At 40.0% G+C, this 27,417-nt stretch overlaps 3 protein-coding genes across 4 annotated transcripts in view; 2 read left to right on the top strand and 1 right to left on the bottom strand.

Moving 5' to 3' along the window:
- cdk18 (cyclin dependent kinase 18) overlaps positions 1 to 5,586 on the top strand; it is a 69,898-nt gene extending 64,312 nt beyond the window's left edge. For both annotated transcript variants that reach the window (XM_060857795.1, XM_060857794.1), the window contains 3 exons: positions 69 to 159; positions 260 to 334; positions 1,180 to 5,586. In XM_060857795.1, coding sequence (XP_060713778.1) covers positions 69 to 159; positions 260 to 334; positions 1,180 to 1,214 — 201 coding nt within the window. In that variant the 3' untranslated portion in view covers positions 1,215 to 5,586. The remainder of the gene's footprint in view (positions 1 to 68; positions 160 to 259; positions 335 to 1,179) is intronic.
- Positions 5,587 to 6,931: 1,345 nt separating this feature from the next.
- mfsd4aa (major facilitator superfamily domain containing 4Aa) lies at positions 6,932 to 23,352 on the top strand. Its single transcript, XM_060857792.1, has 10 exons — positions 6,932 to 7,465; positions 12,905 to 13,103; positions 15,063 to 15,302; positions 17,402 to 17,555; positions 17,726 to 17,841; positions 17,952 to 18,125; positions 21,033 to 21,180; positions 21,992 to 22,062; positions 22,149 to 22,269; positions 22,872 to 23,352. Exons 1-10 carry the CDS (start codon positions 7,203 to 7,205, stop codon positions 22,919 to 22,921), a joined length of 1,536 nt encoding a protein of 511 aa, XP_060713775.1. The 5' UTR covers positions 6,932 to 7,202; the 3' UTR covers positions 22,922 to 23,352.
- Positions 23,353 to 24,937: 1,585 nt separating this feature from the next.
- The window catches only part of elk4 (ETS transcription factor ELK4), a 10,616-nt gene continuing 8,136 nt past the window's right edge, over positions 24,938 to 27,417 (bottom strand). Inside the window, exon 6 of the mRNA XM_060857796.1 lies at positions 24,938 to 27,417. This exon is cut by the window's right edge and continues 1,005 nt beyond it. The gene's annotated coding sequence lies outside the window, so the exon portion shown is untranslated.

Genomic DNA, 27,417 nt, shown 5'->3' with positions numbered 1-27,417 from the left:
ATGTAATAAGAAAAAAAAAATCAAATAATAAAATCTCTAATGTATCATATTTCTTCGTCTCGTTGCAGTACGACACCAGAAGACGGATCTCGGCCGAGGCGTCTCTGAGACACGCGTACTTCCTCAGTCTAGGAGAGAACATTCACTCGTTACCAGACAGTGAGTCACTACACCATGGTTTATATCTGGCAAACGGTGACTAGACGTTCATCTGGATCTCTGCGTGGTGTTTAAACTCATCCTTTTCCTCTTCCTACAGCTTCATCAGTGTTCTCACTAAAGGAGGTGCAGCTACAGAAGGACCCTGGACATCGGAGCTCAGTCTTTCATCCAGGTAGAGCAGCTTTCCTTTTCTCTTGCTGATATGTTTTGGTGCACACAGGAGAACATTTCCATCAGACAGTTGGATTAGTAACAAAGTTTTGTCAGGATTCTGAACAAAAACTTGTGGGCGGAGCTCCGAGATGGAGCAAGCTACTGATTGGTCAAACACAGGCATCACAAAATCGTCCTGAGTCTGCGTGTCTTAACTGGAATGGCTAGGTGTAACTAGTATTGAGGAAATGGTAGCTCAGTGTTAAGGTGTCAGACTACTGATCATGAAGGTTGTGAGCTCAAATCCCAGGACCACCAAACTTCTGCTGATTTTAAAATAGCAAGCCGAGTTTGATGATACTTTAATTTCACATCTACAAAAATGGACGACAGCATGGCATGGAGCCTCCTCACAGCTCCTGGGTTCAGTCCTGAGCTCTGGTTGGTCTCCAAAACGTTCTCCATGTGTTCACGTGTGTTCTACATGCAGGATGGTAGAAGGTCTGCACTAAATGACCCTTCAGGTATAAAATGGACATTGTTTCAACTCAGCTTCACAGAACATTAAATTCATGTTAGTATTTATCTCCGACACAATACTATCTTCTAATCACGAATCTAATCATGCCACATCCTGCAGAGACGCTCTGAGAAAGTGTTTGCTGAGGTCTTAACTTCCACCGTCTGGTAGAAACAATTGTTTTTACTTTATGACTTTACAAAATATCACAATGTCAATTTGATGTCATTTGGAATCCATGTGGAGTAATTATTACTAAAATATTTATATTAATAGTTTTAACCCTGATTCGGTTCATACTGGTTTATTCAGCTATTTTGTAATGTCATTTTTCCACATTTTAGGTCGGGGAAAGAACCGCAGACAAAGTATATTCTAACGGCTGATAGACGGAGGAGGGGGAACATCACCACCGTGAAGCGATGGCTGTAAATCCCAGCAAACTGCCGTGCTGTATCCCAAAACCTCCTCACACACACACACACACACACACACACACACACACACACACACACTAAAGCCAATACTTTTCACTTCTGTTTTATTGAATTTGACAAAATGACACAATTCCAGCTGACCAGCTAATTACCCAACTTTCCCTCTGTGTTTGCCCTAAACTCGTATCTGGATCACAAAGAAAAAAAAATTCTCGTCCTGTGTTTGTGTTTAACTTATAAACGTAAAGAAAAGTCTCTTAAGAAGTGTCCTGGATCATAGAATCACTCCAAAGTACATAAAATTACTAGAGTATTGTCCTCCTAAATGATTTAAAGGACAAATCCACGCTAAACAACATGAACATTCATCTCTCATCTTTATTTATTACCCACAATGCTGTACTGCCTGCTGATAGAGGAGCAGCGGGATTTAGCCCTCACGTCCTATCGGTATAAAGAGAGATGCTGCTGCGCTTTAATTCAATTCTCAATTCACTTTATTTATTTTTAGTTCACGTCGTCTCAAAGCAGCTTTACATAAGTATGGAAACATTTATCTCTAACATTTAATCCCAGGGGCAGTTCTAGAGGCGGGGCCACAGGGGCCCTGGCCCCTGGTGAAATCTGATTGGGCCCTGATTGGCCCCCGTTCCATCAATCGTCGACGAGAACAGCAACCGGAGAATTTTTCAAAACGATCACAGATGCAATTCCACCACCAAACAATTGACGGCACTCGAGCGTTTGCAAAAGGAATGACTGCCGAAATGTATTTGCACCATACTGAATAAATTATTTTGTGTGCTTGAATGTACCCTGTACTTGGCCCCTGAATGTAACATGTGGCCCCTTATTGGCCCTGTTACAGAAAAATCCTAGCCACTGTTTAACCCTAATGATCCGGAGCCGGAGGCGAGGCAGGGAAAAACTCCCCGAGATCATATGAGGAAGAAACCTTGAGAGGAACCAGAATCTAAACCTCATTATGGTGACACTGGACAGGAAATAATGTAAATAATCCTTTTGTCTGTCCAACTCTCTCACCTGTACACTTTGCCCAAACAGATTAGCTTCAAAAATGTCAGTTTTCATTCTAAACAACATCTAGCTGCGTCGTAGATCGCTCGCTCAGCCACGTATAACTGCAGTGCATTCTGGGACGCCGTTCGCATCGCCACCTCTACACCTGATATCTCATTAATATGATGCTGGGAACTGGTGTTTGAGGAAAGCAAATTTTTTAACAGTGAAATCTAGTCATTCCACCAATGATTGAGATCCCTAAAATCACGTCACAACCGCTGATCTCTAACAGTAATAACAAAAAGCGGCAACTTAGCTCCAAAATCACTGAACACATCACAAATATTATTATCTGATCATATTAAGCATGTATCAGGGTGCGTTTTCCTTTAAATATCTAAAAAAAAAAACACAGAACACTTGAAACAGGTTCGAAAGTGACCTATCATAGATGTACAGTGAGGAAAGTTACAGAAAATAATGTGTTAAACTGTCAAAACGTACCCAGTTAAAGTGGACGCATCGCTAAGAAAGTTAAAAAGTGAAAGCAGTGAAATATGCTGAAAGATTTGAAAGTTCTCACACCTTCAGCTTTTTTCACATTTCATAAGACTCGCATCATGTTTCAATTCAATTCACGTTACAATTGTTAAAGTCAATATTTGGGGTTGAGTTTTGTGGGTGGAGTCTGGGGCGGGGCTAGGATTCTGAGGTCATATAGTAAAAGTTAGAATTCAACAGCGCTGGTGAATAAATAACGATGGGGTTTGATCAGATGTTTAAAAGCACAAAGCATGTCCAAAGTCTGCACTTTTAACATAAACATTTATGACGTTAAACCTCGACACAGGGTTTTGTGTAGTCTGTAGTACTAAATGAACACTGTCACTTTTTGTGCGTTTACCTCAGAGATGAAAATGTTCTTCGAAGCATCTAAAGGTGCCTTGTACAAATCAATTATGATGATGGTTCCAATTTTTATTCGTCTTCTTTTTCAGATTATTTGAATAGCTATTTTAATACTGTTATAGGGTCTGGAGATGTTGCTCTTCATCAATAATTGCACATGATTTACTGTTTGGTACGATGAACTGTTCTACCGTGTTTGCACATGGCATCCAAGTGTCCTAAATTTTGTCTTTGCCTGCCCGTTTCTTTGGAACTTAGTATTTCCCTTAAAAAAAGAGCACTCTATATTTCTAGTCAAAGCCATCAAGTACGGAGAATCATAGTGATGTTGTGGTGAATTTCTAGAAGATGAAAAAGCATCAAAACAGAATAGAGGAAGAGGAGGAGTGAGAAAGAGCATGGCTGTGTTGCAGTACTGGCCCTCATTACTTTCCCTCATGATTTCTCTTTGACCCGTTCCAGCAGATTGTTACCGGAAGTGAAATTTGGCGAATAGCGAAAAAATCAAATCGACATGAGAGTCAACCTGACTTCTTCCCTGGGGAAAAAAAGCAATAAGTTAATAATTTAGATTGATTTGCTGCTAAAATTAGGTGTTATATAGCCAACTACTCTTCAACTATGTCTTTATCACACATCACGTCATAATTTCTGGTGATAGCTGTGGTGAAAAAAAAAAATAGGTGACACTACGTGATAACATACCCTCTAGGGTGCCTTTGTGTTGAAGAAAGTACAATGGAACTCCCTGTATGTTGCACTCTAAGTGGATAAAACAAGATGCAGTGCCCTATAGGCTCTCTTAAATGTGACAAAATGAGATGTACTGCCCTATAAAATTCTGTACATGTGACAAAATCAGATGCAGTGATAATCAGATGCACTTAAAAGGATCCCCTAGATGCAAGGAAACAAAAAAAGGTACCATTTAGGTTCCCATAAATTTTTTCCCCTACATGCAAGAAAACTCTAAGTGATACTGATTAGGCTCCACTACATTTGACAAAATTGAGACGACTTGCCATATAAGGTTTCCTGCATGCAAGAAAATCAGATGAAGTGTCCTATAGGCTCCTCCACCTGGTGGCAACATGAGAAGAAATGCCTGATAGGCTTCTCTGCATCCTTAGAAAATGAGAAGAAATGCCTGATAGGCTTCTCTACATCTGACAAAATGAGAAGAAATGCCTGATAGGCTTCTCTGCATCTGACAAAATTAGAAGAAATGCCATATAAACCTCTCTACATTCAAAAATACAGGATAAAGTGCCCTATAGGCTTTTCTACCTGGTGATCAATAGACAAGAAGTGCCGCTCTCCTTATGTATAAATAAATACTCTATAGGCTCCTCAACCTGGTGGCAAAATGAGAAGAAATGCCTGATAGGCTTCTCTGCATCTGACAAAATGAGAAGAAATGCCTGATAGGCTTCTCTGCATCTGACAAAATGAGAAGAAATGCCTGATAGGCTTCTCTGCATCTGACAAAATGAGAAGAAATGCCTGATAGGCTTCTCTGCATCTGACAAAATGAGAAGAAATGCCTGATAGGCTTCTCTGCATCTGACAAAATGAGAAGAAATGCCATATAAACCTGTCTACATTCAACAAAACAGGATAAAGTGCCCTATAGTCTTTTCTACCTGGTGATCAATAGACAAGAAGTGCCCTGTAAACTTCCCTACATACTTTAGGCTCTCCTTATGTATAAATAAATACCCTATAGGCTCCTCAACCTGGTGACAAAATGAGAAGAAATGCTCTGTAGGCTACCCTATGTGATAAAATGAGATGCCCTATAGGCTTGCCTGCATATAAAAATAAATAAATTGTTAAATCAATAAATATATCACTGCTGCTGCAACGGGTCACCTGTGTGTGATGTCAGGGAAGAGTGGAAGTCAATGAGGGCATGTCACAAACAGTACGAGAGAGAGAGAGAGAGAGAGAGAGAGAGAGAGAGAGAGAGAGAGAGAGAGAGAGAGAGAATAAATACAGGATACCAGGTTGTGTACTTCTCAGACTTTTCACTCCTTTAAAAAAAAATCTCAATGTGTTTTTGTGGTAAAAAAATAGAATATTTGAAATTATATATTGAACAGAATTAATATATGTCTTATAACAAGTGTTTTCCTTCTTCTCAGTGGATATTTTGGCAAGAAATTGACTGTATTAAATACATTTAGATTACGTCTACATGTTTTATAAATAATAAGAATAAAAAAAAACGAGAAAGATTTAGATTTTTGTATGAAATGTGCTACTCCATATTTTGTGTGATGTTTATTCTATTTCAGTATCCTGAAGCTGAATGTATTGTGATTGCTGAAGAAGCCAAAAGTGATTAAATAAATTAAGAACTAAATAAATTATAAAGCTCAATATCGACTGGAGGTTATTTTCTCTGATGCATTACTTGACTTCCAAACATTGGCAGAATTATTGGCACCCTACCACAGAACAGTCCAAAATCATTCATCGTTAATAATAATTAAAAAAAAAAAAAAAATGTCCGTCTTAAATCAGCGTGAGAAAATACATATCCATCTGGAGCAAAAGTATTCACAATCATTATAAGATTATCACTTTTAATTAGACAGTATTGATGTTTGCACCAATTTTTTGTGATAATTGTTGTATTACTGTACCATGTGAACATGTTCATATGTATATAAACTTGTAGGTTGCCAAGAGCCAAAAAAGTACAAAATATATTGCATAACATCAAATATTACCAGCGGAAAAGAGACATTAATTAATTGAGACATTAAGTGAAGTGACAAACAGCTAAGTACGGTGACCCATACTTAGAATTTGTTCTCTGCATTTAACCCATCCAAAGTGCACACACACAAAGCGGTGAACACACACACACAGCAGTGAACACACACACACAGCAGTACACACACACACACAGCAGTGAACACACACACACACAGCAGTGAACACACACACAGCAGTACACACACACAGCAGTGAACACACACATACACAGCAGTGAACACACACACACAGCAGTGAACACACACACACAGCAGTGAACACACACACACACAGCAGTGAACACACAGCAGTGAACACACACACACACAGCGGTGAACACACACCCGCAGAGGGCAGCCATTTATGCTGTGGCACCCGGGGAGCAGTTGGGGGTTCGGTGCCTTGCTCAAGGGCACCTTCAGTCGTGGCCAGCTGGAGACTCAAACCCACAACCTTAGGGTTAGGAGTCAAGCTCTCTAACCATTAGGCCACTTTTGTGTAGGTAAGACACCTATAAATGCCCTCACATGCAATATGTGTGTGTGTGTGTGTGTGTGTGTGTGTGTACTTCTTTAAATAAAATAAAATAAAAAACAGACAATTAATTAATAAAAGCCTGTTCTGGTGAAAATTACTAATATATTTTAGGGTTAGGGTCTAGTTTGTTTGTTTTTTTTGGGGTGGGGGGATTAAAACTTAATTCGAACCCAGGCCTGAGTGCGCATTCACACCTGACCACACCTGACCTCTCCTGCGTCTTCCTCTTATTCTCTTCACACATGATTCAATTAACCCGCTAATTAGGAACCCAGGGTTGCCAAATTGCAGCATTTCACGAGTTCACAGCTACTTTTATCCTCACAAGCCGATATGTTGTGTTGTGTTAAACCATGTGGGAAAGTTGCAGCATAAGAATATTTTTATACAGTTAATAGAATTTAGGGCAACCCTACACACACACACACACACTGCGCGCAAAGACGCGCTGAAAGGTTCAGTGGTGTTGGGTGTGGAGTTTGGAGAGCGTGCTGGAGCTAAATAAAGTCGGTGTGGGAGGATGCAGTGGGAGGATCATGTTGATGTTTGAACACTTTCCAAACTCCAGCACTTTCACTCAGCCATGCGTTTGTGTGAGAGAGTGTATCAGGATCACGCACTGATGTAGGAGAGAGATACACAAGCACACGCCACATTACAGAACAGAACGGAACGGAACTCCACGCGCGCGCACAACGATGAACCTGGACCGGAACTGTAACGTGGTTCAGAGTGTGATGGGATCCCGGAGCTGCGCGCTGTTCCGCGGCCACTGGCAGCCCACGCTCACCTACTGGAGCGCCTTCTTCAGCTTCGGCCTGTGCCTGGCCCTGCTCGGCCCCACCGTGCTCGACCTGCGCTGCCAGACGCGCTCCAGCCTGCAGCAGGTCACACTCGCCTTCTTCGCGCAGCAGTTCTGCTTGTTCGTGGGAAGCTTCGTGGGCGGTTTCTTCAGCAAGTCGTGAGTAGATGCAACACAAGCTCAGCGTGTAGGCTCTGAACGTTCATTTAGAACAAGTCTCACCCTGGAGTCTCTCTCTCTCTCTCTCACACACACACACACACACACCTGCCTGCCCACACCCACTAGTGTCATTTCATTTTATTTATAAAGTAAATTGCTCACGGGAATGAATTCACATTTTTTCTTTCTTCCTCCTCTTCTTCTTCTTCCTCTTCATCTTCCTCCAGTCAGTTGCATATAACGTTGTGTGTAACTTACGTCTGTATTTACACTTTGGTAGAAAAATATAAATTTATGAAGAACGTTAGTTTTCATAGTTTTGCAGAAAAACCTCAGAAAATGAACTGATTTTAACCCTATTTTAATATTTAATACAAACTATGGTAATATTGATTATTATAATGTACAGTTGTATAAATATTAGAAAATGCATCAAAATGAGAAATTCTATTGATTATATACTGATGGATGGATAGATGTTTATACAGTAAAAAATGTGAAAAGTATTTGAATTTTTTTTTTTTTTTTTATACTTTTTTTTTCACTTTTTATTTTTTATTTTTTTTTAAAATACCACCATTTTATTTTTTCTGGTAAAAATACATTTGAAAACTATTATCCATAATCCTATGAATAAAATATAGAATTTCTTCAAATAAATATATAAATAAACATATAAACAAACAATAACAAATAAATAAACTCCGCAACCACTTCCTTCATCTTCATCTCTAGACTTTATTATTTACAATATAAAATGAGGGAAGGTTTACATCATGTCATGTAGCGTTACCTTCAAAAGTGTATTTCCGTAGTGAAAGAAAGAAAACATGGTGTCTCTCATCTCATGTTACTAAATATAGGTGAGTGAACACGGCAGGATTTAGTCGTACTACAGTGTATTGGTGTGTTTTTACCTGCAGGATAATTTACACAGACAGTAAGTAGTTTTCTTTATGTTCTTTCTGCAACACTCGATATAAGGTTTGTACACAGACACACACGAGTCCTGGACTCGGACGTAAACATTAAATCAGCGTGAGAAAATGCATATCCATCTAGAGCAAAAGTATTGACACCCATTATAAGATTATCACTTTTAATTAGACAGTATTGATGTTTGTACCAATTTTTTTGTGCTAATTGTTGTATTACTGTACCATGTGAACATGTTCATATGTATATAAACTTGTAGGTTGGAAAATATGTGCATTTTCTGCCAAGACCCAAAAAAGTACAAAATATATTACATAACATCAAATATTACCAGCGGAAAAGAGACATTAATTAGTAAAGAAATAATTTTGAAGTGAAGTGACATACAGCTAAGTACGGTGACCCACTTAGAATTTGTTCTCTGCATTTAACCCATCCAAAGTGCGCACACACACAGCAGTGAACACACACACGCAGCAGTGAACACACACACGGCAGTGAACACACACACACCCCTTCAGTCGTGGCCAGCTGGAGACTCGAACCCACAACCTTAGGGTTAGGAGTCAGACTCTCTAACCATTAGGCCGACACCTACAGTATAAAGTGTGTGTGTTAGTGTGTGTGTCTTTAAATAAAATAAAAAAAAACAGACAAGTAATTAATAAAAGCCTGTTCTGGTGAAAATTACTAATATATTTTAGGCTTAGGGTCTAGTTTGCATTTGAACTTTACATTTTCCTTATAAGACCAATAGGACACCGTGTTCAGTAAGTAAGGCCTGTATCTTGGTGTTGTTGATGCAGAAGAAATCCTTCCCCAGATTACTGCTCACACAGATGCCCAGGTACAGTAGATGTTGGGGTCTAATTTATATCCACTTGTATAGATCAGGGATATAAACCCTCAGTTCCAGACATCAGGAAAGCAGCCAGCATGGAGAACCCGGCTGAACAGTTTTAATAAACCCTCTGCACATCAGGACTGCTGCGTTTTAGCATTTCTGTCCTGATGCTGTCAGGGTCACTTTTTTTTTTTTGTCTTTAAGGTTCCTGAGTGCCTCAAGATCTTTAGTGTAATTTGGTAGTCAAGCAGGTTCTGATTTGTTTTTAATGATCGTTTTTAAATTGTCTCGTTTTTTGGGGTTAATTTTTGATCTTTTCGTTAAATTTTGGGGGGGAGATTTCTTTATTCGAAATAGGTATTCCATATTGTTTGGTCTTTTATGGATGTGTCCTGTGTTTGTTTGTTTATATTGTTTAATTTCTCCCAAAACTGATTTTAATGATTCTTCAATTATTTTCAATGTCTGGTAGTAATGGTCGTGTTTTTCCTGTAGATCGTCTGTCGGTGTCTGGCGGTATTTGTCGTCAGGGTTTTGTCTTTTTGTTCTTGTGTTAGATAGCTGTCTTATGCCCCTTTTCCACCAAAAAGACCCGGGTGCTGGTTCAGAGCTAGCACTGGTGATGGTTCAAGGTTGGTTCCACTGGTGAACCTTCTAAGAACCGGTTTGTCTTTCCACCGGCTAGAGAACATCACAGAGCCGAGTCTGACGTCACTGTATACGTGTCACGTGTCCCAGCAACGTTAGCGCAGCAGCGGCAAACACAAACACATCAACAATGGCGGATGTTGCTTTACTGTTAATGCTCATGGCTTTGTGAACCTACATTAACACCCAAACGCGGCGAATCCAACGTGTACGTGCAGCTCCATGTAATCTGTATAAACGGAGGTTGTTATCGAGAAAGTACATAACGTTATTTTATCATTAACACAGAAAAAAGTTAGCCTTAGCATGTAGCTACTTACTATCATGTGTGCTGATAATGTATCATATTGAGGTAAAGTAAAAGTGTATTAAACATTAGTATACTTAAGGTACATTATCAAAGGCGCTAACAGTAGCCCCGCCCACAGCCCCGCCCACAGCTCCTGACACAAGCGGTTCTTGCGTCTAGACCAGCAACGTTTTAGTGCTACTTAAGAACCACTTTACCTGGTTCAGAGCCGGTGCTTTGGCTGTCGAAAAAGAAAGAACTGGTTCTAAATTAGACTCCGAACCAGAACCAACACTCAAACTGCCTCGGTGGAAAAGAGGCAATAGTTTCTTTCTTGCAGATTCACACTCAAAATGAAACAATTTATTAATTTTAGACAGGTTTGCTTTAGTTGCAGATATGTAATGTATTTAATTTGTTTGTTTTATTGCTAGGTTTACATGTGTGGTTGGGCCGGAAGTCTGTTATTAGAAATGTGTGAATGAGATTAATGACCTCTGCAGAATTCATTGCCTTGGAGAATTCAGACCCACTGTTAGGGGTCCATTTATAGAACTGATTAAGTTTTAGAAGTTTGTAGTTTTTTTCTTGATGTGTTATCTGGATGCTGGATTCTTTTTAGGAATACATTAATATGGCAGTGGTTTCATAAAGGTAACTCTTGTCTGACAGTGAATGCACTTATACAGGAAGTGTCCATGTAAGTCAGCGGCGTCCAATCTTATTCACAAAGGGCCGGTGTGGGTGCAGGTTTTCATTCCAACCAAGCAGAGAAGCCACACCTGATCCCATCTGTTTAATCAGTTGTTCTTGGCTCTTAGTAGACTCTGGTGTGGCTTCTGCTTGGTTGGAATGAAAACCTGCACCCACACCGGCCCTTTGTGGATAAGACTGGAGACCGCTGATGTAAGTAATTGTATAATCCACCACACTAGACCCAAGAGCTGAGCAGTAAGTGAACCGACCTAATGAGTCTCCTCAGATTCTACCATTAAGCATGTACAGGCCCAGGCCTCGACAGAGCTGCACTCCTTATTGACAACAGGATCTGGGTTGATTCTCTTTTGTTCTCAGGGCCAAACAAGGGAGTGTGTTAAATGTTTTTTTGTTTGTTTTGTTTTTTTTAATGTATGTTTATACTGTGGTTTTGCTTTCTGAGCCTGTCTGCTCTCACGTGTATACACACACACACACACACTATTACTCAATTCAATTCAATGAACTTTATTAGCATGACTGCTAATATATTGTATTGATTGATTGATTGGTTTAAGGATCAATAAACATTAAGAAAACAAGGTGAAAAGAAACAACAATAGTAATCACAATAGTATTAAAAAGTAATCAAATACTTAAAGAACTTAAAGTTGATAGTAATTATACTAAAATAATGTTATTTACATTAGAGCATGAGGTTTAGTTGTTGTAGACAGTCACATATTTGTCCTCTCTAGTCTGTAAACTACAGGTTTCACTCAGGTTCTCTCTCTCTGGCACACACACTTTCACTCACACCCTCTCAAGCTTAAACACTAAACAACGCAGGCAGAAATACTTTAATTTCCAATCATCACTGGAAGAAACGAGAGGCCATAAAAGTGGATTAAAAAGTTAGCACCTGCTTTAAAAGTTTTTAGCAAAGCCTGAGGCGAAGGAACATTCCAGAAGCTTTTAAAATGGCCAGCACTTAACATCAGGGAAACGTTAGTCTGTGTCTGACCCCTAAATATCCTCCAACGCAGCTTAATTTTCTGAAAGAGCAAACAATGATCGCCGTATCTCGAGGAGACATTTTAGATAAGAGGCTTTCATCGTGTCTCAAGGTGAAAAACATTCTATAAAAGAAATGTTCGTAAAATTAACGTAGGATAAGTGAGTGTCTCTTAAGAACCTGTGCAAGAGACATTATTGTTTTAAAGGAAAGAAATGAACAGAGCACAATTTAAAGGAAAATTTGAGAGAGAGAGAGAGAGCGAGAGATTTTCTACTCGTTGTTTTTCTATTCCCTGTCTAACATTTGGTACGGTATCACTTTTTAAAGGCAAACAGAAATATCTGAAGCCAAAGTGAAATCAAAGTTGTTGCCGATCAGGAGTTTCTTGGTTCCCGTGTTTGTGTGTGAAATAAAAAAAAAAAACACAATCACAAAAGTGTACAATTCTAATTTACAATCCCCACTTCCGGGGGGCACGGTGGCTTAGTGGTTAGCACGTTCGCCTCACACCTCCAGGGTTGGGGGTTCGATTCCCTCCTCCGCCTTGTGTGTGTGTGGAGTTTGCATGTTCTCCCCGTGCCTTGTGTGATTGCGTGAGTGAATGAGAGTGTGTGTGTGTGTGTGTGTGTGTGTGTGTGTGTGTGTGCCCTGTGATGGGTTGGCACTCCGTCCAGGGTGTATCCTGCCTTGATGTCCGATGACGCATGAGATAGGCACAGGCTCCCCGTGACCCGAGGTAGTTCGGATAAGCGGTAGAAGATGAATGAATGAATGAATCTCCCTTCCCTCAAGTGTTCCAGATCTTACCAAATGTCCTTTAGTTTTCACTCTGACTCACCCTCATTTAATATTTTTATAAACATCAGAACGAGGAAAATGGATTGAATTTCTTCTATATCAGTGGTGAGAATTTCTAAATTGATAGAATCCAGGCTCTCTCTCACTTCCTATAACTGAAAATAACACCATAGTTGTAACATTGTCCATCTCTCCTCTCTTCTCCAGACTTTGCTCCTCTTTGTCTTCCCTCACTGCATCGACGTTCATCATCTCTGTGGTGTTCGCCTTCATCCCAATATGCAGCAATCTGCTGATGCTGCTATCTGCGATGGCTGTTACAGGCCTTGCCATGGGCATCATTGATACCATCTCCAACCTGCAGCTGGTGAAGCTCTACCAGAAAGACTCTGCTGTATTCCTCCAGGTCAGGAAACGTTCTACACTTAACAACATTGTTGAACATGTAGTTTCTGATTCGGTCTTATTTATAACCCCCAACAGATTTCAGATCGTGGTTGTGAGGATTTGGGGTTGAGTCAGGACCAACACTTGAGGTCTACTAGTTCAATCTTAATGCACCATGTCTTCATGGAGCTGCTTTGTATATTTTATTTATTTATTTATTTATTTATTACAGGGACAATGCATATTAATAAACATTTCTCTCAATATGCCAGAGTTAGCCAGATGGCTATTTTTCACCTGTAGTCCCTAGACAGATGGTAATAGTCACCCTAAAAAAAAACAAAAGTAAATAAGTACATATTGAAACTAGATTTGTAAAGTTTGTCGTGACAAACTTTGATGTTGGCTTTGATGAGGCAAGTATTTGCAAAGGCCGGTGCTTTTTGGAGGCGAGTGGACATAGGGGGCAGTGTTACTTTTGGAGGCAAGTGGACAGAAAGATAGGGTGCCAAAACATTTGGAGGCAAGTGGAGACGAGCATGTGACGTCATCAAAATACACGTGAGGAAGTTCCCCTCATTGTTCTGAGTGTTTTGATATGTCACATGTCCATGTTGTAAAAAGTTTTTTGATTTTGCATATATTGTGGGCGGGGCTTCGGGACAACCGAAAGGCCAGTCGGTACACCAATTTAACACTTTGTTCAGAGTATCACCCTAAAGGAGCTGGTCGAGTTTGGCGTAGATAGTTCAAAAGCTTGCCGAGTTATAAACCTCCAAAGTTTAGAATGGGAGTCTATGGGGAAAAAAGGCCAATTTGAGATCCGGTACCGGAAGTACTGGTACTTGGATCGCTTAGAAAAGTAATAGCAACAAACTTCAGACCAGGGTCTACAACATATCCGAATTTGGTGCATGTGGCTCAAAAGCCCTAGGCCGCATTAAATTTTATAAATTTTTGTCTAAGCTGAAATAGGAAAACAGAATGTTGGCTTCTACAAAGCCGACATAATAACAATAAAGCTACAATACATTTAATAAAAGTACTAAGTATTAGCTATAATGTAGATTAGAAACACAAGACGCCAGCAATCAAACAAACATCAGACAAATACATGAACACATACACACACAATAAACAAAAAACCATCAGGGGCAACAAGATCAGGTCAAAAACTAAGCTAATGTTGACAGCTCTGGTTAATAACGAACCACTTCTTTAACTGGATCTTAAATGTATTATACGTGTTCAGGTTTCTGATGTTTATAGGGGTTTAAGGTTCCACTCAGTAGCAGCTCGAACAGAAAAAGCGGTTTGGCCAAATACACTTTTCCTAAAGAGAATGATACATGGGGCATTGTTTTGCTGGAACAGTCTTTGGCCTCTCATGAGGAAGAACCACATACAGAAGTGATGGTCAAGTGTCCACATACTTTTAGACAAATGTGTTGGGGTTGAGGAATTAGGAAGATTTAATGCCTAAAGGAACCTTCCTGAGTGATGCAGTGGGTAGCGTTCCTGCTTCAGTCCAGAAAACCATCTCTGCAGAGTTTCCTACAGTATGTTCTCCAATTTTGTTCCTTTTCACAAATATACAAGTAATGCATACGCAACTCTTAATTTCCCTAGCTGTAATTAAGTTCCCATCCCGTCTAGGGTGTGTTCCTACCGTACCTCAATTGCCAGGATAGGCCCTGCTTCTGGATACACTTTCACCCTGACTAAGCTGAAGATGAGACAAATGTCCAAATATAGACATTAACCAATCAAAGAACCGTCCAGGAGCCAGCTGAAACGGTGCTGATTCCTAGCTAACCACAATTGGATGAGCAGTTTGTAGCATTGGAACGAAGAGACTCTTCGTTCCAATGCTACAAACTGCTCATCCAATTGGAAAGCCCTTAAATTCCATGCAGAACCTGTGATGACGGATTCATATCCTCCTTTTTCTTTTTGTAAATGTTATTTTCCCCTCCAGGTGCTCCACTTCTTCGTTGGTCTGGGGGCATTGTTGAGTCCCCTCATCGCTGACCCATTTTTGTCTGAAACCGACTGCATCTTAGGAAACACCACCATCAATTCTTCATCAACCATGAGGCACTTGAGGAACACGCTATCTGGCAGACACCTGCATAACGTGTCGCACATTACTCTTCATACTGAAGGCGAAGTGGTCACCAAAGTATCCTACGCCTTTTGGATCATGGCCTTTGTCAACGTAAGTAATGTTGATGTTAACTAGAAAGGAAAATGTGTTAAAACAGCTTGCTTAAGTGGACAAAGTTGATAGTATTGAAGCTAGATCTGGAAAGATGGATAGCATGACTGCGTGTTTGTCTCGGACTTCCAGAATTGGGGGTCTGATACCCGTCTCCGTCCTGTGTATGTGGAGATGCACGTTCTCCTCATGCTCCTGTCTGGGTTATCCAGTTTTCTTTCTGGTCCAAACACATCATAGGCTGATTGACATCTCCAAATTGTCTGTATGATTGTTCCCAAAGAAGGATTGGCACCCCGTACTGGGTGTCCCCACCTTGTGCCCCAAGTCCCATGGAATAGACTCTGGGTTCCCTTGGGACATTCTGTAGGATCAGCACTACAGAAAAAGGATGTATGGAGAATTGCATTTTTCCCAGAGACGTTGCCATCCATTTAAATGAACATACTTTACAGTTTCTTATAACTTAATCAAGATTTTGAGAATACGTACTAAAACATGATAAAAGGACTTGTTTTCAGGACCTTCCCTATTTCATGGACACATTTAAGCGAGGCACGACGGCACCACTATTGAAATTCAATGCAGTTGTAGAATCGTGCTGACGTGAAGTTTTTAATAATAGATAATTTATCCCTCCTTGATGGAGATCACATGATGTACGAGTAGTGTAGTGAAGCTTTAGCTTCATGGTGGCACATTGTCCTCATGGAATCTTCTCCATACCATGTGATGAATAATCTAATGATGGCATTACTGAAAGCATCCTTATTTCCTCTCTACCTTCTGCATACTCCTTGGTCACACAGTGTTTTTAAGATTTCCTGTATTTTATTTACTTTACTGTACTCCAACTTTTCTTTACTCCAAATAGAGTAGCTGTTTATAGTGTGTATAAGACATGTATATAAACCTATATAAATCTAAAGACCTTTTTAATCCCTTTTTTTATATATATATAACTCTTCTCTTAATTCAGAGCCCATATTATTGGTCGACTAGAATGGTTCTAGGAAAAAGGACAAACAATTGTTAGTCCCAAAATGTATGCACTATTAATCCTAGATGAAACTTACAATTTATTAAACCGAATAAATCCGATGGTTCAAACCCCTTCAGGAGGTGGTCTGGGACGCATTTCAGATGACACTGGACAGGTGTAAATGAATGTGGTTATTCAAGCCACATACGTCAGCGCTATACTCCTCCCAAACGGAAGTACGTCACTCGCAGGTGACTCATGAGTCGTGCATCGTGCCAGAAATAAATAAATGTAAATGCTGTTTTTTTTTGTAGCATAACCGTCGTAACAAGTTTTTCTGTCGTTTTTTTGATTGCATTCTGACAACCGCACACACCAAAGCGTGTTCCATTTCAATTACCCCAAAAATAAGGTAAAATATATTAGCATTTTGGGCGGGAGTAGAAAGATCGGATCGATATCCGATTCGCCGAGACACGTTTATGTGGCCTAATGTAAATGGAACAGTTTTAACAAATCAGACAGCTATCGGATCAGAGACAACACGTGAAGTGACCAGGTGTAAAAAGGCCCTGATTTAAGCAGTGTCTCGTTTGTGTGAGATGTGTAAAGTGGCTCTCCGTGTCCTGAGTGTGATTGATAGCTCAAACACTTTGAATCGTAGGTATTTTATTATTTTTTGTGAGTTTGTGCAGGTTAAGCGAAACAAGGCAGCAGGCTAGAACAACCGTCAGTCCAATTTAGCACACAAAAAACCCAACTGTTAAACCCCTGTTTGCAAATTACTGATGTGAAACAATTCTACCAAGCATCACACAAACATCATCTCATGGGTATTTCCATTTTCATTTGCAAAATGCGCCCCATTTACAAGTCTAAACAGTTGTGTTGAAGATTGAAAGCTAGAATTAGAAACCTGCTGTATAAATTTGGTGTTGGGAGTTTTGTCATGGTTTTACCTTTCCTTGCTTCCTTCCTTCCTTCCTTCCTTCCTTTATGTAATTTGAACCAAACAAGGTCTTGAAATAAACATCATGCAGCTCATTCAGGACTGGAATTGAATGACGTATATATTTGTTAAAGTGCTTCACTGCGCTCTCTTCCACTCTGCATCCAGCTTCCTGTGCCAATCGCCGTTTTGGTTCTGATGTATCGGGAGCACCTGCTCCCGTGTTGCCCCAAGCCTAGTCCTCGACTCCTGGGTGCGGTAAAGATGCAGAGGAATTCCGAGCAGGCTGATGTGAGCACAACCGAGCTGCATGAACCAACAGGCAAGATCCAAGCACAAACTCCACACTTATTTTTGCTCTGATTGGGTGCAACATGGAGCCCAATGGAATAGCCAAGTAAATTAGAACGAAAGCAACCGACTTGATTAGTGAGTAACGACTCCCAATCAAGGAACCGCCGATTCAAAGCACCCTTTCTGTTTTCTCCCCAGGCCACATGAATATGCTAAACTGCCATCATCTCAGCAAGCTTAAAGGATTTCCGCCATCATTCTTCGGGCTCCACGTCTTTGGAGGGATGGTCCTTTTCTTTTCCGATGGCATAGTGGTATGGAACACCGCTTCCCTACTACCGGATGCTGTTTCTGATTATTTGTTGTTCAACAGAGAATGTAATGCAGTAGATAGCTGATGGATCATCTACCCTTTGCTCCTCAGGGGTCCTACACTGGCTTCATCTACACGTATGCCGTGGCTCCACCCATGAGTCTGCCGCACAAGACGGCGGGCTACCTGACCAGCGTGTTTTGGGCAGCCATCACAGTGGGACGTCTGGCCTCAATCCCGCTGTCTTACCGCGTCAAACCTGTTCACCTGCTCGTGTTTAACCAGGTAAAAGAAAACCTACTCTGTAGATTATTATAATAATAATAATAATAATAATAATAATAATAATAATAACTAGGTTTGTAAAGTTCATCACGACAAACTTTGATGTTGGCTTTGACGATGCAAGTATTCGCAAAGGCCGGAGGCGAGTGGACATAAGGGTCAGTGTTACTTTTGATAGCAAGTAGACAGAAAGCTAGGGTGCCAAAACATTTGGAGGTAAGTGGAGACGAGCATGTGATGTCATCCGAATACGCTTGAGGAAGTTTTCCTCATTGTGCTGAGTGTTTTGATGTGTCACAAGTCCATGTTGTAAAAAGTTTTTTGATTTTGCATATATTGTGGGCGGGGCTGTGGGACAACCGAAAGGCCAGTCGGTACACCAATTTAAAAGTTTGTTCAGAGTATCATCCTAAAGGAGCTGGCCGAGTTTGGTGTAGATAGATTGAAAGTTTGCCGAGTTATAAACCTCAAGTTTATAATGGGAGTCTATGGGAAAAAAGGCCACTTTGAGACCTGGTACCGGAAGTACCGGTACTCGGATCGCTTAGATAAGTAAGAGCAACAAACTTCAGCAATGTCACAGCAAGGTCATCAACTTGGAGTTCCAGTTACATGTTACAAGAAAGTCTGTTTGTTTTAAGCAACAGATCTGAGAACTGTTTACAGAAGCATGTGATCTCAGACAATGATGTTATCTATACACAGGGTACGCACGGTGGCTTAGTGGTTAGCACGTTCACCTCACACCTCCAGGGTTGGGGGTTCGATTCCCGCCTCCACCTTGTGTGTGTGGAGTTTGCATGTTCTCCCCGTGCCTCGGGGGTTTCCTCCGGGTACTCCGGTTTCCTCCCCTGGTCCAAAGACATGCATGGTAGGTTGATTGGCATCTCTGGGAAATTGTCCGTTGTGTGTGTGTGCCCTGCGATGGGTTGGCACTCCGTCCAGGGTGTATCCTGCCTTGATGCCAGATGACACCTGAGATAGGCACAGGCTCCCTGTGACCCGAGGTAGTTCGTATAAGCGGTAGAAAATGAATGAATGAATGAATGCGGAGAAATCTCATAAGACGATTTCTCCACTATGCTGGTAAAAAAGTCTAAAGATAAAAAAGTAAAAAAAAGCTGGTAAAAAAGTCTAAAGTGTTGACGATCGAGCGTCTTCGTCACGTCTCACTCCACAGTGGTGTGAGACGTGACGAAGACGCTCGATCGTTAACACGGACACGAGAAACACAGGAAATTTTATTTTAGGTTAAAAAAGTATGATTTAAAGTGTATACTATAAAGTAAAAACATTAATAAGAATATGCTAAAATATTATATAAAAGAAAGATTTTCAGCTTGGAATTTTAAATTAATTTTAATTGAAAAATTAATAAGTTATTAAGATTTTATGTCTTCGATATAAGCTTCTAAGTTTATGTACTTTTTTTGATATTGTAAAATTGTTTGAATAAAATTTTAAAATAATCAGTTTTTAACTTTAGTTTATTTAAGTAGTGAAAGTTGTAGCAGTCCTAAACATCCAGTCCAATCTAATCCTTGATGGGCAGCATCTCAAAAATCTCTATACTACGAAGATTAAAATTCTGTGGCATTTATTTTCTTTCATTTTCTTTTTTGTAACGTTTGTTTTGAGGTTGGATTTGGACCATAAAACAAATCCAACCATAAAACAAAGCACACATCTACATCCTTGTTCCTGTTGATTCAGTCACATGGTACACCGCAGATGTCTTAACTGCCAATGACCCAGCCTACAGGTTTTAGACGGTTCTTTGTGTAAGGTGTAGCTTGTTTACGGAAGAGCTGATGAGGTCATGATGACCGACCGAGATATTGAACCCCTGGTGGTTCCAGCTTTCTGTAGCAGTCCTACAGTTTGTGTACATTTGTGTGCATCTAGTTAGCAGAAGAAAGTCACAACTGGTTTTGCTAATTTTGGTCTGATTTTTGCTGCTTGATAGAATTCTTCATGGTGTTTTGGAACACATTTAATTTGTGTGTAGTGTTTTTAACAATTCACATTGTCTCGAAGAAGCTTTACATAAGTGTAGAAATTACTTTTTAACTCCAATATTTTTCCCTAATGAGTAACCCTGAGGTGGTAGGGGGGCACGATGGCTTAGTGGTTAGCACGTTCGCCTCACACCTCCAGGGTTGGGGGTTCGATTCCCGCCTCCACCTTGTGTGTGTGGAGTTTGCATGTTCTCCCCGTGCCTCGGGGGTTTCCTCCCCCGGGCATCAAGGCAGGATACACCCTGGACGGCGTGCCCTGCGATGGGTTGGCACTCCGTCCAGGGTGTATCCTGCCTTGATGCCCGATGATGCCTGAGATAGGCACAGGCTCCTCATGACCCGAGGTAGTTCGGATAAGCGGTAGAAAATGAGTGAGTAAGTGAGTAACCCTGAGGTGACCGTGGTGAGGAAAAACTCCCTGAGATGAAACGAGGAAGAAACCTTGAGAGGAACCAGACACAGAACCTTATCCTCATTTGGTGTGTGAACATGATGGCTGATTTCATGCTACTGGACCTCATTTATTGATCTTTTAGCAAAGCCGTGTGTAAATTTTTGGTGAAACAAGCTGGACTAAAATATTCCAAATTCTCAAGCTCTGATTTTCTCTGCTGATCAACAACAATCAGGGTAAAGCCTGAAAAACAGAAATGGACGTTATTCTGACTCACTTCTATGCCAGTAAAAATGAGCATCAAGTTTGTTTAGGTTTGAGACTCCAAAGCTCTTCATCAGCTCCACCAGCTAGTCGTCTTATGAATAAATTTACATGTTTGTTGGAGAATCTTCACAATGACTTTTTGTGATCTTGTACAGTGTGATTTGATAAATAATAATTTAAAGACAGAATATTTGGATATCCTTCTAACGGTGACGGTTGCTCTTGAAGGTCGGAGTGATCGTGACCCAGCTGCTTCTGCTCATCCTGTACACGAGCAGCACCTTCCTTTTCGTCGGTACTTGCCTTCTGGGTCTGTTCATCAGCAGCATCTACCCGTGTATGCTGGCTTTCACGGAAGACCTCCTTGACTACACAGGTATTTACAACATCTCCATCACTAAGGATCTTGTATTTAGTGTCCATAGCGACAGAGAGGCGACCGTATCATCGGTGTTTATACAAGGCTGATCCGCTAAGATCAAGGATACGGCAATAGGATGTACCACACCTGGGCAACAAAAGTCCTCCTCGATTCACCCCTTGCTTTTATCCATGTCATCTCTTTTTGTCTGGCCACAACACAAGATCAAACCGCCCTCAAGACTGGCGGATTTTATAATTTATTTATTTATTTTTTAATAAAAATTCAGGATTCATCCCGCCGGGTGTCAGACAGGGGACACTACCTCCGAGGTGCTCGCTCGCTCGATCCATATTCAAGTAAATGATAATTGATCTCTTCGGAGCACCAGCTCTGTGCCGCTAAAGTTCGAAAGACATTAATAACCTTCTGAATGCAAGTCCGGGCGAGTGAATAATCTCATGATCCAGCGGAGAGAAATTAAAGCGGTAGTTCGTTCTCAGTGGCTTCGAAACTTTCCCTCCTGTCCAATTAATCTAAGCCCTCTTCTATTAAATTTGCCGCCGTCGTGAATCTCTCAAGTTTTTTTCTTTTCTTTTTTTTTTTTTTTTTTTAAACAACATACTCTAAAAATACTTGAATATGCCTTTGTGTTCTGAATCACAGCACAGAGGCTAAGCTTTGCACCATCCAACTCAACGTGATTGGCTCTTTTTTCCCCCATATATTACTGAATTGATTTGGTTCTAGAATTTCAGAAATATATTTTTTCCTGCCATCTCTTTCTTGACTCCACTGATTAACTGTATTTTATTCTGTCATGAAGGTTGTGCCACTACGGTACTTGTGACCTCTGCTGGATTAGGAGAGATGCTTCTGCAGTTACTGGTGGGATCGGTAAGGAAACGTCCGGGTTGTACAAAACCGTGAGAGAGTTTAACGACTTCAACGCGACATTGTCGTGATGTTTTTGTTCGTTCCAGGCGATCAACACGCACGGCAGTTACAGCTTCATGTTGTGTGGGATGATCTTCGGCTGCTTGGGATTCGCACTCTTCCTGGCAATGCTTTTAGTTCAACACAGACACAAAAAGTACTTAGCAGGTACTGCTGCTTTTGTATTTCCTACGTTACTGAAAATTCAATTGTTCCGGGGAATCCGTTGTTAACGACGGCGTTCTAGAAAACCTTCGGACGTTCGTTTACTAATTTGGAAAACCTGTCGTAGGATCTAGACAGAAATGTCTTAAAAATTTTCAATTAAAATAAAAATGTAACTTAATGTCCAGTTCCATGAAATTTCTAAGTCACATTTCTAGTCACAGACTCAACTGTTCAGAATTAAGCACTTATTAGTTTTCATTCCGATGTACTTTTAAATGTTAACATTGTTGTACTGTTTGTTATCAAGAAATCTCTGAAAATCCGTGAAAACTCCTAAGTGTATAGTGGCTAAACTTCTGACGAGTCTCTGGTCCAATAAGCTAAGCTGCCTTCTTCAAACTCATTTGCATAAACCGCTTGTGATTCGCCGTGAAACGATCTGATGCACGAAAGCGAGTTATTGACAATACAGACAATGGTGTGTTTTAAAAGCTTTATCAGCTCTATTTCTTTTCCGTGCCTGCTGTGTCCATATCTGGATCCAGAAATTAGAAAAAAAGAAAAGCTATATCAAGGTTTCTGTCTTGTGTATCATTGTACAGCGGCTTCCACTGCCAGCGCTGTAGCAGAAAGTTCTGAAGCTGAACACTGACCAACTCGCTGACTACAGCACTACAACGGCGAAGTCGGACCGAGGCGGTCGCGGTCGGAGACCAGGAGTGAAGAGGACTAAACCGGACCGTAGTCACTGGCTTGAGACGAACCTCCCCAAAGCCTGACGAGGGCTGCGATCTTTTACAGAACTGTAAATCCACCAAGACCAAAGATGATTCGTCGTTGATTCGTGTTAATAAAGCAGGTCGATGTAAAGGTGGTGTACGTCTGGGGGTGGAAAAAATGTTGCTTTCTCTTCAGATTCCGCTGCAGTTGCCGAAAGGAGGGAAAAACCTACCACGTTCCTCCTGTTCGGACGCGTCTGGAATGCGAGCTGGGCTACAACTCGTTTCTGATTCTTCTGAAAAGAATTCATGTGACGTTTGCAACTGATCTCTTGAGCTGCAAAGAATTAAACCGTGTATTAAACATTAGGAAATATAGAATAATTATTTTTGTGGTTTGTTAGAGGAAGGCGTTCCTAATCACTGCTTCATAAAAGGTTTAAATGATTCTAAATTCCAGTAAGATGTTAGAAAATCCAGCAATGTGGCGTTTAACCTCGGGGCATAAGATTCTGTCTAACGTCTTGTTTGCGTACCATATATAAAGCCCGAGGAAAGACTTTTTCTTCTTTTTTTTTTTTTTCTCCTGTCAAGTTCTCTCATCTGATTGATCAGTGAACTCGGTTACTATTAAAATGCTTAAATTAGAACGTGTACACAGACGCATCTTTCTTTTTAAACACTAATTTATGGAAGAAGTGTCCAGAGTCAATGCTACATTTTCTGGACGGTTTACACTGGTTTGGTTTGTTTTTCTTTTCTTTCTCTCACACTTTAAGATAAGGAGAAGTGGAGTGACTGATTCTAGCAGGAATAACATGTCGACATTAAAACGTAACTAGAAACAGATATAAAAAACAGGCATTTTCCTACAACCGCACACACTCCTTTATTTTCTGTTGTTCAGGAACTAAACATTCTTGGACTGTATGAAGGAGTAAATGTTTGTTTATGGATCAGCATTATATCATCAGGGAAAACGCCCAAAATGGTGGGAAATCCGGTCCAGTCCCTTAATGTCAGTGGATCACATTTGAAATATGGACAACATTTCAAACAAAGCGAACTCTAAGGCCACGTTCACACTGCAGGTAAAAGTGGCCCAAATCTGATTTTTTTTTGGGGGGGTCAAGTGAGCAGGTCAGACTTGTTCAGGAGTAGTGTGAACACTCAAATCTAGCCCAGATCTGATTTTTTCAAATCAGATACAGACCACTTCCATATGTGGTCCTGAATCAGACCCAAATCAGATTTTTTTCCAATGTGGCCGCAGTGTGAACAACCGAGGCGGATTTGATGCGACTTTTACGTCAATCTACATCGACATTCGTCACAATTATGCGCCGGCGAGTTCGCACACAAACGTGACTACGCCTACAAAATGGATCAAATAATCAAAAGTTGCCCTCGACATCCGAAAATGTTCAAAACACTGCGTCTCTGTGCTGCCATTACACAAACATTTAGAAAGAAAAGCGAAAATGCTTACTTCCTCCGTAACCAACTTCAGCACAACGGCGTGCTGCGTGTGACATCATTGTTATTGTTCGATTGCGCATGCGGGTCAGTTCGAAACAGCAAACAGTTCACACTGGTATCTGATATAGGCCACATTTTAAAAGGTAATGTGAACAGACAAACAAAAAAATCAGATCTGAGCAAAATATCCGAATTGAGCATTAAGACTTGCAGTGTGAACACGGCTTAAGATCAGACACTGACTTGTTTACACAAGCTTGCTTTTGCGTTCCTCAAACTGTGCTGTGTAACTGCAGGCATGTTGGGCCAAGTCCATGACCTCTGACCATGAAGAAGGAGCTGTAGCACTTTTGCATACATTAATCTCTGCTGCGGTGCATTTAATTGCCGCGCGTTTGCTGACATTTACGTTTCACGGGTGTTTGAGCCGCTAACATCTTAGATCAACAAACCTCACACATGGCTACGGATTCTGTTTTAATATTTCTCCTTTTATTCAACGTCCACAACAGCTAACAAGCCAAATCCACATCTGTAAACATCTGCGCTGGGTTTCACTGATCCAAAAGACAGCAGGGACCAAAAAAACCTTAGAAAACAGCATTTACATGATATGTTTAAAGGACTGGTCACTTATCGAGGCAGTGCTGAGGGGGAAAAAACCTTTTTAATCACCGAATTCTAGACAAATTCTATGAAAATATAATAATTTGTTTATGGCATGATGATGAATTGGCCATAAAAGTAGTAAATATACAGATTTCTTAAACTGTGCAGTAAAAGATGAAGCTGCACAGGTTCCTCTGGTATATATGGGGAAAATGGAGGTATGCAGGTTTTTTTTTTTTTTTCATTTTAATCTGAAGAATTGTGTAAGATTCTTGATGTAAGTGCCACTGAGAAAGTTAACACTGAAAAGTTGTACGCAATAAAATATATTAAAGAAGTTTGGGAATGCTACAAAGGTAAACTTTAAAAAAAAAATAAAATAAAATAAAAAAAAATTCTGAATTGTTTTTTTTTTCCCAGAAAACGACATCAAGAACTAATCACCTGAAAGATACAGATAATATTTACACGTGAGCGGACAAACATAGTAAAACTATACATAAAATATCAGCTCTTTTTTTGTTTCAAAAATATTTCAATTACTGTATAATAAACAAGAAAGAATACAGAAGAAAAACTAATCCCAGTAAAATCCCAGAAACACAAACTGTACTGAGGGGCAAATACTTTTAGGAATGCTCAAGTCTAATAATTAGCGCTCTCTCTCTCTCTCTCATTATATATGTGTATATATATATATACACACACACACACACACACACATACATACATACATATAGGAGGAAATCTGAGCTTGCAGGATGTCTTTTACTTGGTTGCTGCTAGTTGAAGGAAAAGAAAGCTAAAAATACACTGAGAAAAAAAGAAAAATCACAAAAATAAACAGCATCAACGCAGCATTTCTAACTCTAATGCTGATGAAGAGCTCTCTAAGATCAATAAACTACATGTAAAAAGAAAAACATTAAAAAAACCTCATTATCTTAAGTAATTAGCATAAGTTACAGCGAAGTTCTGATGTCGTCTGTAGGTCTGTAAAGCACCGACGGCCGGAAAGCCGACCACTGACCAACCGATAGGAAAGAAAAGAAATAAAGAAAGCGGTTTCATCTCGTACGGCAGCACAAAATCAGACTTGCTAATTCAGCAATATTTTATAATCATTTTTTTGTGTGTGTGTTACACAAAGCCTTTAAAAATGAGGGAATTTAAAGAAAGTCGGATTTTATAATTCTTACAAGTAAATCAAAACTGAACAATGAACTTTTTATTGTGATGTATATTGTAGCTAAAACTTTTTATTTTACATCTATTTATTTTATCCCTCACCTTTTTGATTGATTTTCTTTATTAGTTCTAATCTCTCTGGCTTGGCTGTGTATTTCTAATGCCCCCTTGTTGAACTCTATGGTTTGTTCTCTATGGTAAGTTACTGACTGCATAAGTGCTTGGTGTTTGAAAGTATTTAACATTCCTGAGACTTGGTCTGAGATGCTAAATTACTTGGTAGGAATCTTTTTTTTTTTTTTTTTCTTCGTTTGTCGTCACGCGTTCGACGGCGAGCCTCGGGGTCGATTTGCTCGGCGTCCGGCGGCGTGCGGCCGTCAGTCCAGTTCTGCGTTTGAATCGTGGCTTGACGAGATCCGAATTCGACACGACGTTAGAGGTAGGGTTTTGCATTGTGCAACTGTTTGATATGCGTTTCCTGGATTTTTTTCGACTGCGGTTATAAAGATAGAATATAAAACGTCACTAGAATGTGAATTTCAAATCAGTAATAAAGATAAATTGTTTTCAAATGCTTTAAATTTGAAAGTGTAGAAAATGTTTTGTAAAAAAAATGTATTTCAAATTCAAAAATTCAAGATATGATGCTACAATTTTGTATTTTTAGATTCTGTTTTGAAAAATCTAAATCAGAATTTTTAATTTATTTATTTATTTTCCCCCAAACAAACATGACACAATTTTAAAATTCATTTCGTTCGGAGTTCGTGTAAAAGTCTAGTACGGATTTGCTGGATCTGCCGAATTGAATCTGAAATCAATACAGTGAATTAGAGCTAATCTACAGCATTGATTTTTTACATTTGATCGAGTTTAAATTTCCTTTATTTAAATGAAAAAAAGGCATAAAATTCAAAATCCCGGTGCCTTAAATCTCATTTCCAGATATTTCCTTTCTAATTATTTCTTATGGAAAATTACAAAAATAGCTTTTTCCGGCAGAATAATTATTTTTGATGGGTTTGGACACCTGAATTCACCTCGAGTCTGCCTTAAAACCTCACAATATAGAAATCTCTCTCTTTAAAAAATAATGTTTGTTATAAAGCCTCTGAACGGTCGATAGAAAAATAAGCATCTGGATGTTTGAGTC

Source organism: Tachysurus vachellii, chromosome 22 (assembly GCF_030014155.1).
Source record: "Tachysurus vachellii isolate PV-2020 chromosome 22, HZAU_Pvac_v1, whole genome shotgun sequence".
Classification (NCBI taxonomy): domain Eukaryota; kingdom Metazoa; phylum Chordata; class Actinopteri; order Siluriformes; family Bagridae; genus Tachysurus; species Tachysurus vachellii.
The sequence above is the reverse complement of the archived record's forward strand: the minus strand, read 5'-3'. Positions and strand labels throughout refer to the sequence as shown.

Excerpts from the sequence above, each read along its gene's own strand:
- mfsd4aa (XM_060857792.1), top strand. The coding sequence starts at position 7,203 with ATGAACCTGGACCGGAACTGTAACGTGGTTCAGAGTGTGATGGGATCC. Across the intron at positions 15,303-17,401 it reads GGATCATGGCCTTTGTCAAC|CTTCCTGTGCCAATCGCCGT; the intron begins GTAAGTAATGTT and ends CTCTGCATCCAG. Across the intron at positions 22,063-22,148 it reads TGCAGTTACTGGTGGGATCG|GCGATCAACACGCACGGCAG; the intron begins GTAAGGAAACGT and ends TGTTCGTTCCAG.